Here is a 17,605-nt window from a genome sequence, read left to right as displayed (position 1 = left end):
CACCTTACTGTCATATTTCAGATACTGAAATGAAAAAAATCCTTCACCTAAACACTAATTTTTAGCTCTGCTGATATACAAAAAAAAGACAAATGAAGACTGGAAGAATAAAAATGAAAAGAAATTAAAAGGAAAAAGCAATCTGCCAGACTGAAGTTATGAAGATCTCCCATTTTTACCATTTGTTGCAAAATTAAAAAAAATAATAAAATAACACAGACTGGTGGGCAACACCTGGCTGTGCCATTTACAGTCAATTTTGGGGAAGAAAAAAGAAAAGAAAAATAACTCCTAGCTCCACCAAAGCATTTAGCTTTCAAAGAAGACTGATTTAGCAGAATTTAAAAATCATTTAAACTATTCTCAATTGTAACACAAAAACATCTAATTAATCAAAACATAGCTTCATCACTCTTCTGAAAATTAACAGAGCTAAAACCGTTCCTCCTTTCTCCAGACTGAAATTCACAAGAATGTTCAAAAGCATGCGCTAATTTTTCCTTACAAGTTGCTCAAGAGAAACAGAATGACGTGGCAGCTGCCGGAATATATCAGCAAAAAAACAGGCAAATTATCCATCCAAGAAACAGAAAAAGAGTTTGAGCTTTAGGTGCACTTCTCAGTGTAGGAAGAAGCGATGCCTTAGGAATGTCTGAGATGACAGATAAACACCGCTTGTTTTAATCTCACGCCCAGCCCAGAATGCACAACGTAAAGGTAATGCCGAGCTGTACCCTAACAACTCGAGAGCAGGGACTGGTGTAGGCTGCATATCCCTCCCCACACAGCCTCACCTTCTTCCCCCCAGGAAGAAGCAGGCTGCTGTGTGCCTGTACTTACTGATGTGATCTATGGATCCCGCGCAGAATTTGCCGTAGAACTTCTTGGCGCCGAGGCCCCGCAAGTCGTGGATGGTGAAGGGCCAGAGGTGCAGCACGTTGTTGCGGGAGAAGGCGTCCCTCTTCTCTATCACCACCACCTTGGCTCCCAGGAAGGACAGGTCGATGGCTGTACGAAGGCCACAGGGTCCAGCCCCAATTATCAGACACTGCAAAACGACCGGCACAAAGTCACTGCACGGAGGAAATGGATGATTTCTGCGGCAGCTTCCGAGCATCCCACACCTCTTAGGAATGAGTGCTTCTTGTCTGAAACATAAACTGAAATTTCAGAGCAGTCTTTCCATTTCTACCTGCCAAGTTCTGCCACTGATATGGTTAAAGCAGTAACCATGACCTGAAAATGAAGTTTATTTCAGAACAGTGAAAAGACTCAGGGAGAAGGCAAGTAAAACTTGCAGCCATTGCTCTAAGAAGAGCTGCCAAGTCATCCTCTCCAGGCTATATAACTACCTGGAGAACAGCAATATTTCTGAAGGCTTCTCCCTCCTCATTCATTTTTTTTTTCTTAAAAAAACAAACCAAAACAACCCCCAAAAAGCAAAACCAAAAGCAATGAAAAGTTTTCCTCTCATCTTCCAAACCCTGAGCTGGCCTTTCTTAAGAACATCTTCAGTAGCATTGCAACAGTTACAGATAAATGTGATAAACACAAGATAAACACAAGACACTAATATTTTTATAAACACCATCATTTAAAATAACAGAATAACACAGAGTAGCCAAGTCAGGGCGCTCTGACTTAGGCCTTTTGCTGGTTCTTTGGGGCTTCAACTACTGCAACAAAGGAGACTTCAGGGAAGTAAATATCACATAAACACCAACTTTTGTGGCCAGACAAATATTTTCTCCAACCTAACCTTTGTCATGTGAAAGGTCTTTCACCTTCTCTTATCTTTTTCCACTCTATTCACAAACACCATCAGATGAACCCTAATAAACAACTCGAGAATGTAAAATACGTGCGTGTCTGGTGTTGAAGTGCCTCCTGAGAACAGACTGATGCAGCAAAATACTTTCAGATTAAAAAGCCAAGATAGTCTTACCCACAGAAACAGAGGTCCACAGAGAAAGTGCTGGTATGTGCAGTCACATAAATACAGTACACAGTCCATTTTGTCATATCATTATTGTACTTTGATTTCTACCGAGTAAACCAGAGACACGGAATAAAGACCTCGCCACGTGATTCTTTTCCAGATCCTTATGGCTGCACAAGAAAGTTCCTTGAGAAATTCATAAGTACGCCAAAATTTCACCATCAGCCCGTGTTCTGATAAACAAGCAATCCCAAGAAGCAAAACTTTGTGTTCAGTGGTCATTCCCATCTGACAATTTTTTCCAGGCTGCCACACTCTCCCCACTTACTCACGGGGGCACAAACTCTGCAAGCACCATGGAACTGCCAAGGTAAAGCCTGAATGATGGAAAACGACAAGTTCCAGCAGTGATGACATAGCTATTGACATGCAAATTCCACGTAAGACTAGTGAGTAAGATAAGGAGTCACATAAATCTGAGGGCAGAGATCCAAGTCTAGAGGAAAGGGAAGGGAATAATGACGCCACTGCTTCTTCAGTGGCTTCAGGAACCTGAAAGCATTCAGGACAAAAGGCACACCCAACCTCTGAGCTAATAAATACCTAAATAGACCTGTATATTCAACAGGTGTCCATCTTGCAATTTGATATAAGGGATCCTCAGTTAGGAGCTACTACATTCTCCCAATTTAATATTGATTTCTTTGTAGGTAAGTGTAACTCCCAAACTCCACCTTGTCTTTCTTCTTTTACATTTTTCAGAAAATTAGCATACGGTACTAATCCAGGTAATAATTTTGCTTGGCTGACAACTACAATCTTCCAATAACCTAGATTTCAATAAGCAACAAGAACACACTGAACTGGGTGATTTTTGTTCTTTGACAAATCTCCACATATAAAATATTTATGATGGAGTACACAACAGCAAAGGAATTGTACTAAAATCAGACTATTCAAACTCAGGTTTCATCCAATTATAAACTAGTTGCCTGCAAGTTTGTCACAGGAATTTAAAGGGTTTTTTCCCCCTCTATATCCTTCCTCCCTGCCCTCATAGTAGGATGTGGTTAAAAGCATTTAGGTTATGTTTAAGATTCTAGATGTTCTAAATGTAAAACATTCAGGTAAGTTATTTACTGTCAATGTTGCCTTTTTTCAATACCATCGCAAAACCACGAAATAATGTTGTTATAAAACATAAATTCCAAGCACAACTAAAAATAGAAAAGATTATTTCCACCTCTAATGCTTCTTCCAGTTTCAGATGTCTCATAAAAAGCCACCTTCTGATACTCTCAGTCAGCAGGGACTCCGTGCCATGCCAAGTACAGCCAAATAAAGGCAGCTACTGTTATTCCTTGCTCCCTTGCCCCTCAGTGACTCCAAGCAATCTCTGCAACTCCCTGCACTGAAGCTGTCTCACCCCTCTGAAAACACTTCTTGCTCAAGATCTCTCAGACAGATTATATTAAGTTTCCAGTAACAACGCCATGGTAATGGAACATCAAATGCAAACTGAAATGCTTTATTCTCTGTATAACCAATGAAGAGAGAGCAGCATTTGTAACTATTTACATTTGAACAACCCCTCACGTCCAAGATGCTTTCTAAACTCTGATTATCTGGATTCTGGTTAGCCTGGAAGCTGGCCATGTGCACAAACTGCCCAGCTCCAGGCACAGCACCTCATCCCTGAACAATTTTTAAATGGGCAATTAAGAGCTCTCCTATAAAGTATGAAAACTTCAGAACTAGTTTATGTTCATGTGTACAGAAGCCAGGCTTCCTAAAGAAATGACTGACTTCTGTTCTGACATGGCTAAAACCCTAATCTTCGTTCTGAATTCTATCATCTCCACATGCCCACTTAAATTTCTGTACCTTTTAATCAGCAGTTTGCAAATTACATTAAACATTAGGAATATAAAGCTAAGTGAGTTAGGAAACATCAAATCAGACATGACTCAGTTCTCAGAAGGCCTCTGCTCTGAACAGTTATGATTATATCTCTTAGGAACTACATTTAAACATTTAATGGCAAGTTACTATATGGATATGAAACAAGAAATTAATAAGAACATATAAAAAGATAACAGGACTACACAGTGAAATTTAGTTTAAAAAATATGTCCACTGCAGTCCTTGCCGGCTCCCATCACTGTGGTTCTTCAGAGCAGCAAGTTCTGAGGTTTCTCTCTCATCATTCAATGAGGGACAGTCCCCCATGAGCTCATGAGCCTCTGTTTATCCCACCACCACCCCACCACATGCTCCTTCTACAATCACTCTCTTGATCCCAGTTCTCCAATCCCATTCTCACTGTCTTTAACTTGGCTTTGGTGCATGAAATTGGTTTAAGTTTATGGATGATACAAAATCCCTAGCAACCTCTTCAGTCAAACATCACTCCCAGGATGCTTTACGCCTTTAATCCACTTTATAACTGCACTTGAAGAGATGTTTTAAAGACACTTGGTTACATGTATTTATTCAAAAACTCCTCTGGGTCTCCAGTTACCCTTCCAGAGCACCATCTGAAGGACTCTCATTGCTCTCATTCCTCTCACTGCCAACTTCCCAGGGGGCTTCACCCATGATCTCATGCATGTTTTCCTCTAGAAACTGTCTTTGCATCATTTCATTCACAGACACTGGTTTAATCAGCTTTGTCGGAGCTGTCATTTCACAAAACTTCTCCAGCTCAAGAGTTCGGCCAAGCTAAAATCTCTACCTGTCTGACAATTCCTTGTGGCTGCCTGCTTGTTAATTCAAACCCAATACAACCAAATGGAGTTCTAATGTCCTTCAGTTCACCACTTCCCATCAATATAAATGTCACTTTTGATTTTCTGGATGCCTTTCATAGCTGGATGTCACCCTCCACTCACATCTCACAATGCGTTCTCACCACCAAGCATTATCCACTTCTCCACCTGTTACATCCCTTCTTTAAGGTTTCAGCTCTATTTTGAGCCAATCTTTCCCACAATGTTAATACAGTGTTAAATACAGCCAGAGCCCAGATGCAAAAATCACTCTTACAGTCCATTATTCAAGTAAGTTAAAAACCTCTACATCTTGCTCCTTCCATCTCATAAAAACATAAACCACCCATCTTCATTTCACAGACCTTAACACCCAAAGTGTTCAATCCATTATGTTCCATTCAAAGGAAGAGCAATTCCTGAATCTAATGAATACACAGGACAGTCAATCTTGCAGAAAACTGACAATTTTTCTCCACAATACTCATAGTGCTTGGTAGGCTCATTCCTTATACACAAAACCTACGACATTTATCTTCTGGTAAATCCTTCCCTTCTTATGTTGCCTGAAAAATGTAAATTTTAACAGTGGTTGGATTTTTGGGGTGTTGAAGCTACTGCCCCATGTGACTACCAGCAGCGCCCAATTGTTTGATTTTTCAGAGTTTACCAAATGTTACTATAGTAATTCATTATAAATGCTTCCGTCCATATGAAAATGGCCACTGGAAAGTGAAACGAGATAAACAATTAAGAAACTAACATAATTTTCTAATATCCAGCTGGAGGAAAATATAAGTCCACAGATCTGAAATTACATTTTCTAAACAAGATATATTTGTCCCTCAATTCTGTATTGAGGAATTAATCATTAATTCCTCCAATTAAAGGAGGATTATGGATTAATTTTCCTTTTCTCAAAAGGTAAATTCAAGATAAAGAGCAGCATCTATTGTTCACAATGAAGGAAGACAGAATTCTGTTCTAATTTAATCCTATTCTGCACTACTTGCCTTTTTTGTAAAAAGAAGAGTGCTTGATTATTTACAAATCCAACCTATTCTATTAACATTTCAATAAATGATATTAAAAAATGCTTTCAAACTGCACTGTCCAAGGGGTGCAGCACATAAATGCCAGCTCACAATTATTCAGGGTAAAAAAAAAATTAAATGCTGTGTGTGTGTGTATAAGCAGGAATTCCTACAGTAAATACCACACATACCAACCTTTTAAAAAGAATTGGTATGAGTTTCCACAGCATATTATTTTTCTTTGAACCTAGAATATAAATGATCACTTTCTAAATAACGGGAAACAGTCTGTTTTGCCAAATTGGCAGAAGAGTTCAGTTTTCTTGACAGAGTCATGAGAATTCTCAAATTGAAACTGGAAATTTCCAAACCTGCGTATTTCAGATCCTAGACTCCAGCGGCACACATTCCTGTCACCATCAAAATGCAAAAAGGAGTCAGCCAAGATTAAAGGTTTACCAATTAAGATTTTCCAAGCCATCCATCTATAGGACCAATGCCACAAAAACTTACAATGCAACAACTTGCTGGCTGCTCCTCCTGAATCAAACACAAACATTCAGGCGGGGGCAGTCACATCTGGTGGTGACAAAAGGAATTTCTAATTGCTGATCAAATACTAAAATTGTGACAACATCGCTGAAACTTCCCTGGGCTTACAGCGACACCAGGCAACATCTTTCTACATCCATCCCTTTTTCCTGTGTACTGCAGAGGGATTGGGTAATAGCTGCCTGGACCAGGGTGACTGAAGCTCTCACCTTCGTGTTGGCGCATGCTTTCCCCTTCTTGTAGTCCTTGTGGCTGCCTCTTTTATCCAATTTGGCCCACAAGGCTTTGGCTTTCCAGTAATTGAGCTTGGACTTGAGCTTGTGGTAGAAGGAACGATAGTCCTTGGGCTTTAGTTCCAGGTGGTCACAGAGCTCCTGGAAAGCCTTGAGAGTCCCCTTGCAGGTGGAAGCCTGGACAAATCTGTCGAAGAGAACGTGAGCCTGGTTCACCTTCTCGTTTTTACTTTCCTCCATGCTTCACACGTGGCAGCTGCCCAGGGGGGCAGCTGTGCTCTTCCAGTCTGCCAGATTTCCCGATGTTCTTCCACTGAGCCACTTTCACCTCTGGCTTACAAGCATTATTAACCTATAAAATAAAAAGAAGAAAGTGTAACTGGATTTTGTCTAAGCCTGCTGAACTGAGAGACCAGATTCCCAGTCAGCCCTCAGCTGATTGATATCCCAAGGATTTCTACTCAAAGTGACTGAAGCAGAGGCTTCCAGAGTTCACTGAGCCTCACATCTCAGTTAAATTACAAAATACTCTAACCTGAGCCAGTGTCTCAGAAGTTTTAGCAAAACTCACTCGGTGTGAAGAGCAGAAAAGTTACAATTAAACAGGCAGATATTACAGGATGTCTGGAAGAAGGCAGAGGTTGTAAAACAGAACAGGCAGATCTACAGTGTCACAGTGACCATGTAACACCACAGGAATGGTTATGGGCTGGTCTTAAAATCATTAATGCCACAAAGCACTTCAACAGTTGGTACTCCATCAGTAAAACAAGCTTTGGTGGCTTCATTCTCAAAAGATGTGTCTTTGGTCATGATAAATAGAGATGAGAGAGGATGGCACAGCACAAGCTGATACAGAGTTCTTGCCAAGACTGGTTTTTAGAGTGATGTTAAAAATAAGTTAAACCTGCTAATAGCAATCCATTTCTTAGGAAAACATGTCAAGACCAAAAAAAAAAAAGAAGCCTTTCTGTTGCATCAAGCAGTACAAACATTTCCCCTGCCTAAAGCCTATACACGTATTTCTGTCAGTAAATGAGCAGTGTAAGAGTGAAATGTGGCCGGTGCATGATCCTTTTAAGATTCCCATACTAATTCCTCCATTCTGTGGTTTCCAACTTCTTTTGATATGCAGGTTCATATAAAACTTTAAGTGGTAGCTGGGGTCTACTTCAATCTGCTATCATGAGCTCTGCTGCTCATTTCTGGGATCCCTCAGAAGCGGACTGGAAACCTACAGAACTGTTTGGATCACGATAAGAGATTTTGTTTGAAGAACAGATATCTTCTCTCTCTCTCTCTCTCATATAAAATAAACCTTTTCCTTTCTTTTATACATAATATTAAGTACATACACTAGGTTACCCTGCTTGCTGAGAAAGAATAGCTCTGTTTGCCTTCAGATATGGAGGCAGCATGGGAACATATGCACAAACTACTTCTGAGGTGCTTTTTGCCCTTTGTTTTTTTGCAAAGGGTATTAGGTAAAAAGAGAAATATGTGGACTTGGATAAAACTTTTTAGATTCTCACCAGCTCTTTTCCTGCTTCCAGCAGACAGGAAGCCAAGTCAAACATTACAGCTCATGTCTCTTCCCTTCCCATATGACAGCTCTCCAGTAGTTTATTTGGGCACTCCTGCTTTTCAGCCTAACATGGTATTTATTGTTTATGTTTAGAAGCAGCAAAGGAGACCTGGAAACCTTTACATACAGCCACAGACTGGTAGTTTTATTTAAAAATAAAAATACCTACAGAAGTCAAAGTACAACAATGGGTTACAGTGCAGAATGCAATTCCAACTCTATTAGGACAACTGCCTTAGAGGACTCAGTACCTATGAAGCTGTTTTTCTAACTGCCTGATAGTGATGTCCATATCAGTACTGCTCACTAAGCAAATTGGAACTGCTTTCCTTATTCTCCATCTTAACTTCACTGTTGTGAAGCTGGAAATGTGCTCCAGGCTTGTACCTCAGGGAAACCACTGCGCTACTACAGAGGCATAGAACCTTAAAATGGTTTGGAAGGAACCTTAAAGATCACATAGTTCCAACAACCCTGCCTTGGGCAGGGACACCTCCCACAAGACCAGGTTGCTCAAAGCTCTGTCTAACCTGGTCTTAAGCACTTCCAGGGATGGGGCATCCACAGTTTCCCTGGGCAACCTGTGCCAGGGACTCACCACCTCACAGTAAAGAGCTCCTTCCCAATATCCAAACCTGCCCTATAACAGTTTGAAGCCATTGTCCAATCATTCATGTCCTTATAAAAAGTCCCTCTCCACCTCTCTTCTGGCCCCACCAGAAGGCCTTTGTCTCCTCTTTTGTACTCAAGAAGAATATTATAATGCACTCCAACAAAACATCCCTAACGCAGAAGGAGTCATTTCAGTGTCTCTGTGTCGTACAAACACAATAAAATACCTACAGTCTAAAGTCATATGCCTCATTAATCAGCACAACATTCCAAGCTGAATACTCTTATGTTCCTCCTCACTCTACCAATCAAACATTCACTTTACACCAGTGCTTTGGATGACTGAGACTTCTCCAGAAAAAGCAATAGAAGTTACATGACCTAAATTAAGTGGAGTCACGATTTAGGTCTCGAAGTCCACATTCCACTACTGATACACCCAGATGTAAGGACAGCACAGGGATCATGCCTTACTCTTGCTCCTCCTGTAGTTTTTCACCAAGGAAGCGAAGCAGCATTGGTTTTGCACTGCTCAAAGACCCCAGCGTTAAAACCCAACCTCCTTTCACTCTAGGAACTCACTGCTGCGCGCCCGAGGCTTGCCAAACCTGCAGAAAGCAGGTCACCTGAGCCAGCACATTCCAAGGGGCACCCTGGCACGGCAGCTCTGCCCAAATCCCGTTTCACACAGCCTGGGAAATCAGTTATGCCCGCAGGTGAAACACCGAGGCTTCAGTCACCACATTAGGTCACTCCCTAGAACTCCGCATTCCTGATGTAAACACCCCAAGCCCTTGGAACCCATGAGCAACACGTCAGAGCGCAGGGAAATTACAGGAGGAAAGCAAGGGCAGGCAAGAATCATTTGCCAGGTTTCCAGGGTATTTGTGTGCCTCGCTGGCTGCTCTGCAAGTGTGCAGTATCTTGCATGTTTTGTCTCGAGGCAGCTGATTGCTGACTCAGATGCTCTGTGAATTCCTTGGCTGCGGCGTCGGGCGAGAAAGACAAAGCCCGTGGAAAAACGCATGCAAGAACAGCGTTCACGTTGCTATTTACAATAATAGCAGGAGGTTGTCACTGACTCATGGCTCCAAGTCACCCTCAGGATCTCCAGCACTCGCCCAGGACAAAAGAAACCAATGGAAAACACAGAGATGCAGGCAGAGTGAATAATTCCAGGTGGTGGTTCCTTCCCACAGTCACCACAGATGTAGGAATATGAATATTTTATCAAATGCATGCACAAGAAAGAAAGCCCAGTGCCCCACTTCTGCCAAAGGCGAGAGATAAGAGGAGATTTTGCAAATTCTACTCATTATGAATTTGGCTGTACAAATTGAAGTTCTGGAGCAAGTGTTGCAAATGCTGGGCTTATATATTTCAGGCAAATAAACCCCCATTATACAAGTCACCATCCTCTCTATATTTCCATCCTAATTTTGTTCAGTGTTCACTCAATCAATGCCTTCAGCCCAGGAAAAAAAAAAATACTATGGGAATGTATTTTTCAGCCATCTCTTTTTTTTCCATCAGAAATTATTGAGTTAATTCCATCTACATTCACAGCTTGCTCTCTCTAGCCTAAACCAGGAGTGATTAAAACATTCGCCAAAGTAACTGCCCAGCTGCACTTCAGAGTGCTGAGTTTCTCTGAGCACAATGCAAATGCTTCCTTCCATTTGAATTATTTCACAGCCAGGCCAAACACCACACATGCACCCTTGACAGACAAAGCTCTGAGAAGTCATGCATTGAGAAGAAGCAGTAATACCACATGAAATTTGAAAGCAAACTGCAAACCTACTCTGCAGCAGCATTCCCTGTGCCCTTGCCTCCCTTTCCTGGCCCCTTGTGTAGCTTGTGCCTTAGCTAGACTCAGTAATGTGCTCTGGAAACTCCGAGATCACTGCAGTACCCAGGCAGCCAGGACACACTTGCAACTTGGCTAGCAAAAGCCTAAGCACAGATTAGAGTTAAGCTTATGCTACAGACAGTGGGGACACCTATTTTTGTCTCTCTGCTCCATCCAGTCTCCAGTTCTCTTGTAGGAAAGCAATTACCTTTGAGAGTTTTATTCCTCGTTGAGTCTGGATGAAATTGTTCAAAAGTTATTAAGGATGAACTGAAAAGCAGATGAACAAATGGCTCAATCCCGTAAGCCTCCCTTCTTTAGGGAACCACAAACACCAAAAAAAAAATCTTTATTCCAACAAATTAAAAAGCTCTGTTTTCATTTCCAAGATTTAATTTTTTTTACTTTTAGTTAAAACTGAAAAAAACATGGATTTTCTGCAATATGTTCATGACTTTGATACCTGTGATCACTTAGAAAAAGTGCAGCTTTAGGGCACTGGTAAGTCTGTGGAACAGATGGCAAAAAGAGGACAATTTTGCCAAGAAAAGCTAAAGCCAAAACTGGAAACTATTTGAGCTCCATATTCTGCAGACCAAGAAGGGGAAAGCAGGAGGACAAAGGCGTGGTTGCCATTGTTTGCAGCTTCCCTTTTACACCAGATGGAAAAGGGGCACGTCAGCACTGTCTACAGCACGTTTTAAAATGGGATTAGATCTGATCCCGTTCCTAGCATTCAAGACTTGAGCAAATAAATTGTGAAAAAGCTGTGTTTTAATACACGAATTAAACTTGATCTGGTCACTTCTGCCTACCACATGGGAGAGACTCCTTGGGTCTCCACCTCTTATCTGTCTGCCCTCCTCTCCAAGCTAGGTCAAAAGTGGGAGAAGGAGAAACCAATACAAGAACATGTCCTTAGCACATAAACAAACAGTTCATAGAATCCTCATGTCAAGAAAAACTCAACTGACTTGAGAAGAAATGCTAATTATACACAGGAACATGGAAACGTACAAATACAGAGGCAGTTACAGAAAATATTTTGGTTCCCAAATTCATTTCAAGGTGCAGAAGAAAAAATGTGTACGTTGCTTATTACTAACCATTTCTTCAATGACACAACACAGCTACTGAAAGCATTTGACCTACAAAACACAACCTTTTATCTATGAGAACTCAAAAAACTCACTTGCTGCTGCTGTCATACACAGCTCTTTGATCACAGCACTCCCCACGCTGAATGAACACTAACAAAGAAAGAGACCAAGAAACAGATCAACGCTTTTCTTCGGAAGAAAAAGAAAAAAAAGGAAATTATACCAAGGAAGAGGTAGCTGTCCCCCTCAGAGATAAGGGAATCATAGTAGGACACCTGGAGAGGTGTCATTCTCACACCATGATGCAACAGAGCAACAGTATTCCTGTATCTAAAGTGCTTTGAAGCTGTTCCTGATGTTACATTTCAGCACAGAAATGCATCCTAAAGTTAGTTCCCACCCAGTTTTACAAGCTGGATTTCCCCAGCGTTCTGCAAACATTATCTAATAATCCTAGAAAAGTGCCTATTTAAAAAACAAAACAGAAGAAAGACTCCTAAAATTACCAAAATGACACTTCACAACACTTTATTTCTTTGACTTCAAATGGGGATAAAACAAATTGCTTGCATCAGCACAGCAACATATATCAGCTTTTAACACCATACAGGACATGGACCCATTTGTTTTTCCCAGCCAACATGTTGTGTATGCCACAAGAAACATCAGCTTTTTTGAGAAAAGTTTTACTGAGCACTAAGAAAACAAGAACACTGTTCTGCCCCAATTAGATGTTAAGACTGGAGGCTACAAACACTTGAACAACCTCTGCAGCCCAGTGAGCCAAGTCCTCTGATGTCCCCAGATTCTGCCAGTGCCCTGATCACCCCAAACCATTCCAGGGCATAGGGAGAAAACAAATAGAGCCTGTATTTGTATTTTGGAAAAAAAAGTCTCATAAAATAAATTCTCTAACGAAACCCACATGAAGACACTTGCAAAAATTTATGTAAGTGAAGGCTTCTATCTGCCAGAAACTAGTGCCAAAACACAGACTGCAATGATCACAAAAGTGATCACAACGGAGAAAAGACAATCAACAGGAACAGAGACAGAACCATAGGAACTGCAAGTGACATGAGGATAAAAATGACCAATCTTTACTGAGCACAAAAAATGGTTCAGAGATCCAAAAAATGAAAATGTCTAGCACCCTCTGTAGCACGTGTTTGCCTTCTCTTATGTGCATTTCCTCCACTTAATGTGCTTCAGTTCCCCCTCTCATTACCTAATTAGCCAGGGAAGGGTCGGAAGCACAGGTCGTGTGAGGAACACTTGTGGGAGCTGGGATTGGTCAGCCTGGAGAAGAGGAAGCTCAGGAGTGACCTTCTCACTCCCCACAACCACCAGAGAGGGAAGTGTAGCCATGGGGGTCAGCCTCTTCTCCCAGGGAACAAGTGACAGGACAGGAATACAGTCTTAAGCTGTGCCAGGGCAGGTTTGGACTGGACATCAGGAGGAATTCCTTCAATGAAGGGGTGGTCAGGCACTGGAACAGCTGCCCAGGGAGGTGGTGGTGTCACCATCCCTGCAGGTGGTTCAGGAAAGACTGGATGTGGCACTCAGTGCCATGGTTTGGGTGGTGTTTGCTCACAGGTTGGACTTGGTGATCTCAGAGGTCTTCTCCAACCTCACTGATTCTGTAATTGCCCCTCATATGGGTCACTACTTATCACCTAGAGTCACAGGATCCAAACAAGGCTGAATTCACCAAAGCCCCCTTAATCTGTATCAAGTCGTTAAGAGAAATATTTAGCAATTTAGAAGCAAGCTCAAAGACTGGTCATTTGTGTCATCATTTATTTTAATCACAGCGAATAGATGCCTAGACTTTCAGCTCCAGCACTCACCCCTCCATGGTTTGGCAAATCCAGACTCTCAAAATAAATATTCCAGTTACAGACAGTAAAAAAATGAACATGGGAAAGCAAATTTTATTTGTGCTGCTTCCAACTCTCAGCTGTAATGGGTGTGGAAAAGAGGCAGGCGCTTCCTGAAAGGAAGTGGTGGATGACAAGGGAGCTAGAAAACAGGATTAGAAGATTCCTAATTTCACCATTTTTACACAGTCAGCTAGGTATGGCATAACAAATCCCCTGCACAGACCAGTAAAGGTTATTTAGTGGATGTATAACCATTTTCTGTGGTAGAAGACTGATTACAGAAAGCAGAGGAAGTTCAAACTTTTGGAATCTTCTTCCCTATACATATCTTGCAAGTCTCTTTTGGGAGCCAAGAAATCTAAGCAAATAGACATTTGAATAAAAGAGCTGGAAAGATTTCTCCAACCCACAAACTACCATTTAGAGACTGCTGAACTTAAAAAAAAACAAATCTCAAGCTTTTTTCTAGGACAAGTTCAGGAAGGGTTGGGATCATGCTACAACCCATGGGTGCAACCTTAGCCTGTATAATTACCACATAAAAGATACATTCAGAGTAAAAAAAAGGAAAAAAAAAAAACACCACACACACCTGAAAAAATCAGACCTTAAACCCAGACCTCCAGAACTGCCACCTCCCTTCCCTTAACAAGTGAAGCATCTCCAAGGCTCACCTTGAGATGAGGTCGCTGGTAATTTGTCACTCCATCCCAGCTAGTCCATGCTCCAATGTGCCCATGCATGGCCAATAAGACCTGAGCTCCCACAGAACAGGCTGACACCCTCGAGCTTCACTGCTGCCAAAGAAAAGCCCACGGTGTGTTTATAACCACTCATGGGTGTACCCTGCTCCTGTAACCCAAACCACTACCCAGCCCTCCCTTCTCCTTCCAAGTTATGCACGGAAATATGTGCTCTGCAGTCTGTCCATACACCTCAAATCAGAAATAGCAACGACAACAAACCTCCATCTAGGTTAGATCAGGCTGTTTCTGAACACCCAGGCTTCACAGCCTCGTACTGTCCTCCCACATCAGACCATAATATACAATTAAGTAATTTCATTTTGTTTTGCAGAGGTGGAGAATTACACACCTCAGCAAGTGCACTACTGACTGAGCAGAGTCTGAAAAGGGCACCAAGAAGGATTTGAAAGGAACCAGAAGGAGACTACTTTCCATCATGGCTTATCTTTTTGGTCAGATTCACTATGGGGTCACACCTCTTTTTACAGTAAAACTTACTCATTAGACTCTAAAGGCATGGAAATTCTAGATAATAGGAGAGATACTGAACACATTCAATGCACACAATGTTAAATAAATCCCAATTTGTCACAGGAAGAAAACACACCCACACATTAATCCTATAAATTCTATTTCATAAGTTAGATTATTTGGGTTGAGGTCTATTCCACATATCCTACAAATCTCCTCTATAACTTCTCCCAGACTGTGTTCCTGTAGACATGACTTTATTTTCAGAGGCAAAGTCTTTATTCCCATCCTTTCCTCAAAATACTCTTACTATGCTTACATTCTGGAGCCCTTGACAGTATGCTAAACTTAGTTTAGTATTAACCCTCCATAAATTTACTCACATAAATCTTTCATCTTTCTAAGATAAGAACACCAACCCTTTGCACTCTGGCATGCTCCACAATCCTCAGTAAGGATAATAATTTTAAAAAGCGAAGCAAAATCCCGACTTTAGCAACTAATAAACTGTGAGACCATCAAGTGACAACTGATGAAATCTAGCAACTTAATGAAAGTTTGTCTCTGTTACACAATCTGCTGCGTCTAATGCTTCCCCATCGTTCACTTTCCTCGTGGGTACAAGCAAAGCTTTTACCAGGAGACAAGAATGTATTGTTGGCAAATAACCAGTCCAACATTTTGGCTCAGTCTTGACAAACAGACAGAACGAAGAGTTTGCATTTCCTCACGCTACAAAATATACCAGAACCCCGAAAAGTAACCCAAGCTGTAGGCAGAGAATGGCAAAACCAAAACTCCCAACACCAAACTTTGAGTTCAGCTCTGGATATCAGATAATACCGATTGCACATATTGTTACACGGGTTATAAATAGTAACCAGGCAGCACCTTCCCCACTTGGCTGGACGTTTGACTCTCAGTAAACACGGAGCAGTTTCAATTGCCCAGAGAGCCATTTCCCTGCAGCCGTGGAAGCCGCAGGACGCCTCTCTCAGCAAAGCCCACGCCAAGCTCAGTGCCTGGAGCGAACAAAAATCTGTTAGGAAATCAGTTAGAGGAAAGAGGTGGAGGTGGTTCTGAGATTTGCTCTCTTCTCCCCGAGGCTTTGGCAAGCAGCTCCTGCAGGAAGATGGCAGTCATCGCTTCCAGAGGCAGACGTTACCAGCCTCCTCAACTACAGCTGCACTGGTGGGGACATGAAAAGACTTGGTAGGAATTAGTCAGAGATTAAATCCCACCTAAGAGTAAAGATGCCATCAGCAGAATTTGTTCCTAGTAGCGAGGAGACATCTCTCTTTGCCTTTCATCCTCAAGGACTGCTCTGTCTAGTCTTTTTAATTCCATCCTCCTTTGGATAAAGGCCATTCCTCTGCCAGGATATCTGGGGGTCTGAGGCAGATAGCTGGAAGGTTCAGCTGAGGATACCTGGCAGAGAAAGCAGCCCTAGGAGGGGGCACGAGCATTCCCTTCGGTAAATGCGGGTCTGAGAGCCCTCACCAAGGAAGCTACGAGCACTTTTAGTGCAACACACCTGTGTGCACTCAGTGAACAGGCAAAGCTCACCACGCTGATAGCCTGCGTTGTGAAACAATGGCTGCCCAGCATGGTTTGACAGGACTGAGGCACTGCTCCACTCCTGGGCTGCTCGCAGGCCAGGATCTGCCCCAGGGCAGTCCAGCATTTCCACTGGCAGATGATTCAGTTCTGGACCTTGGACTCCAACTGCGTAACTTCCATAACCTCTTATTCCCTAACAGCCTGTATTTGAGCACTAGCCAGAATGACCCTTTTCCAAAACGCTTTTAATGCAGCAAGAAGGAGCACAAGAGACCGCAGGACACTTGTAACTTTCTCAGTGACAATACCAACAGGCTGCTGCTGGCCAACCTGGGAAAGAAAAATACTGAAATTATGAACAATTTTCTTCAGCTTCATTCAACTTCTGCTTTCAGGCTCAGTCAGCCAGAACAGACTGGCAGCAGAGCACAGCTCTGTAAACTGGGAATGACCAAGAGTGGTGGTAGCACCACAGCATGGCAGACAGTAGCTGCTTTCCTGGAAATCCATCTGGTGCTCCTGGGGAGCATTAACTGCACAGAACAACCTGGGATCTTCAACACCTGAAAACTACCCTCACTCTAGTTGCTCACTGGCATGAGAAAATTTAATATCCATATATTTGCTATTAGTTTGTGCTAACAGAAACAAATGCTGCTATTAAGAAAACTTCATTTTCTCCAGTTTGAGGCCTGAGAAATGTAAAGGGTTTGTTTCTTATTACACAGAGAGATACCAGTAAAATCCACATCTCCAGTCCCCTGTCATTTCCCATACATAAACCCCAGAAATCATCATGTGTTTTTTCCTTGGACCTGAAAGATCTGGCTAACTATAGAGAAAAATTTCTTGTTTCCTGGGGCAAACCAGAAAATTCTTCAGTATTTGGTTCTTGAACTACTTGGGAGTGACCACAAGTAATAAGCAATGTTGGCTTTTAACCTTTCATTTCTGTAACACTCCTGTTTATTTTCTAGGATAGAACAGACTATTCCAGTTGGAAGAGCCCTACAGCAATCATCTGGCCCAATTGCCTAGCTGAACAAAAGTTTAAGCATGTTGTTAAGGGCATTGAAATAATGGAAGTTCATCTCCCTTCCAGTGGCTGGGCACGCATCTTTTGCAGTAATTTCTGCTTTATGTTCTGTAACTATGGGGAATAATGGGGAAACGCTCATTTGAAGAGCAAAAGACAGACAACAGGAACTAATGCTGATAAAAAGGGCAATTTCCTACCCTTATCACACCGTGGCCAGTGAGATTATTAATG

The 17,605-nt window shown here is 42.0% G+C and overlaps 1 protein-coding gene across 3 annotated transcripts in view; it reads right to left on the bottom strand.

Annotated features, from left to right (window-relative positions):
* Window positions 1–17,605, bottom strand: part of MICAL3 (microtubule associated monooxygenase, calponin and LIM domain containing 3) — a 173,064-nt gene that overhangs the window by 99,247 nt on the left and 56,212 nt on the right. For all 3 annotated transcript variants that reach the window (XM_040061041.2, XM_040061040.2, XM_040061039.2), the window contains exons 2-3: window positions 6,503–6,878; window positions 841–1,048 (exon numbers count right to left, since the gene is read on the bottom strand). In XM_040061041.2, the coding sequence (XP_039916975.1) occupies window positions 841–1,048; window positions 6,503–6,766 (472 nt within the window). In that variant the 5' untranslated portion in view covers window positions 6,767–6,878. The remainder of the gene's footprint in view (window positions 1–840; window positions 1,049–6,502; window positions 6,879–17,605) is intronic.

This window comes from Hirundo rustica, chromosome 4, assembly GCF_015227805.2.
Source record: "Hirundo rustica isolate bHirRus1 chromosome 4, bHirRus1.pri.v3, whole genome shotgun sequence".
Lineage (NCBI taxonomy): Eukaryota > Metazoa > Chordata > Aves > Passeriformes > Hirundinidae > Hirundo > Hirundo rustica.
This window is presented reverse-complemented; position numbering and strand designations above follow the sequence as displayed.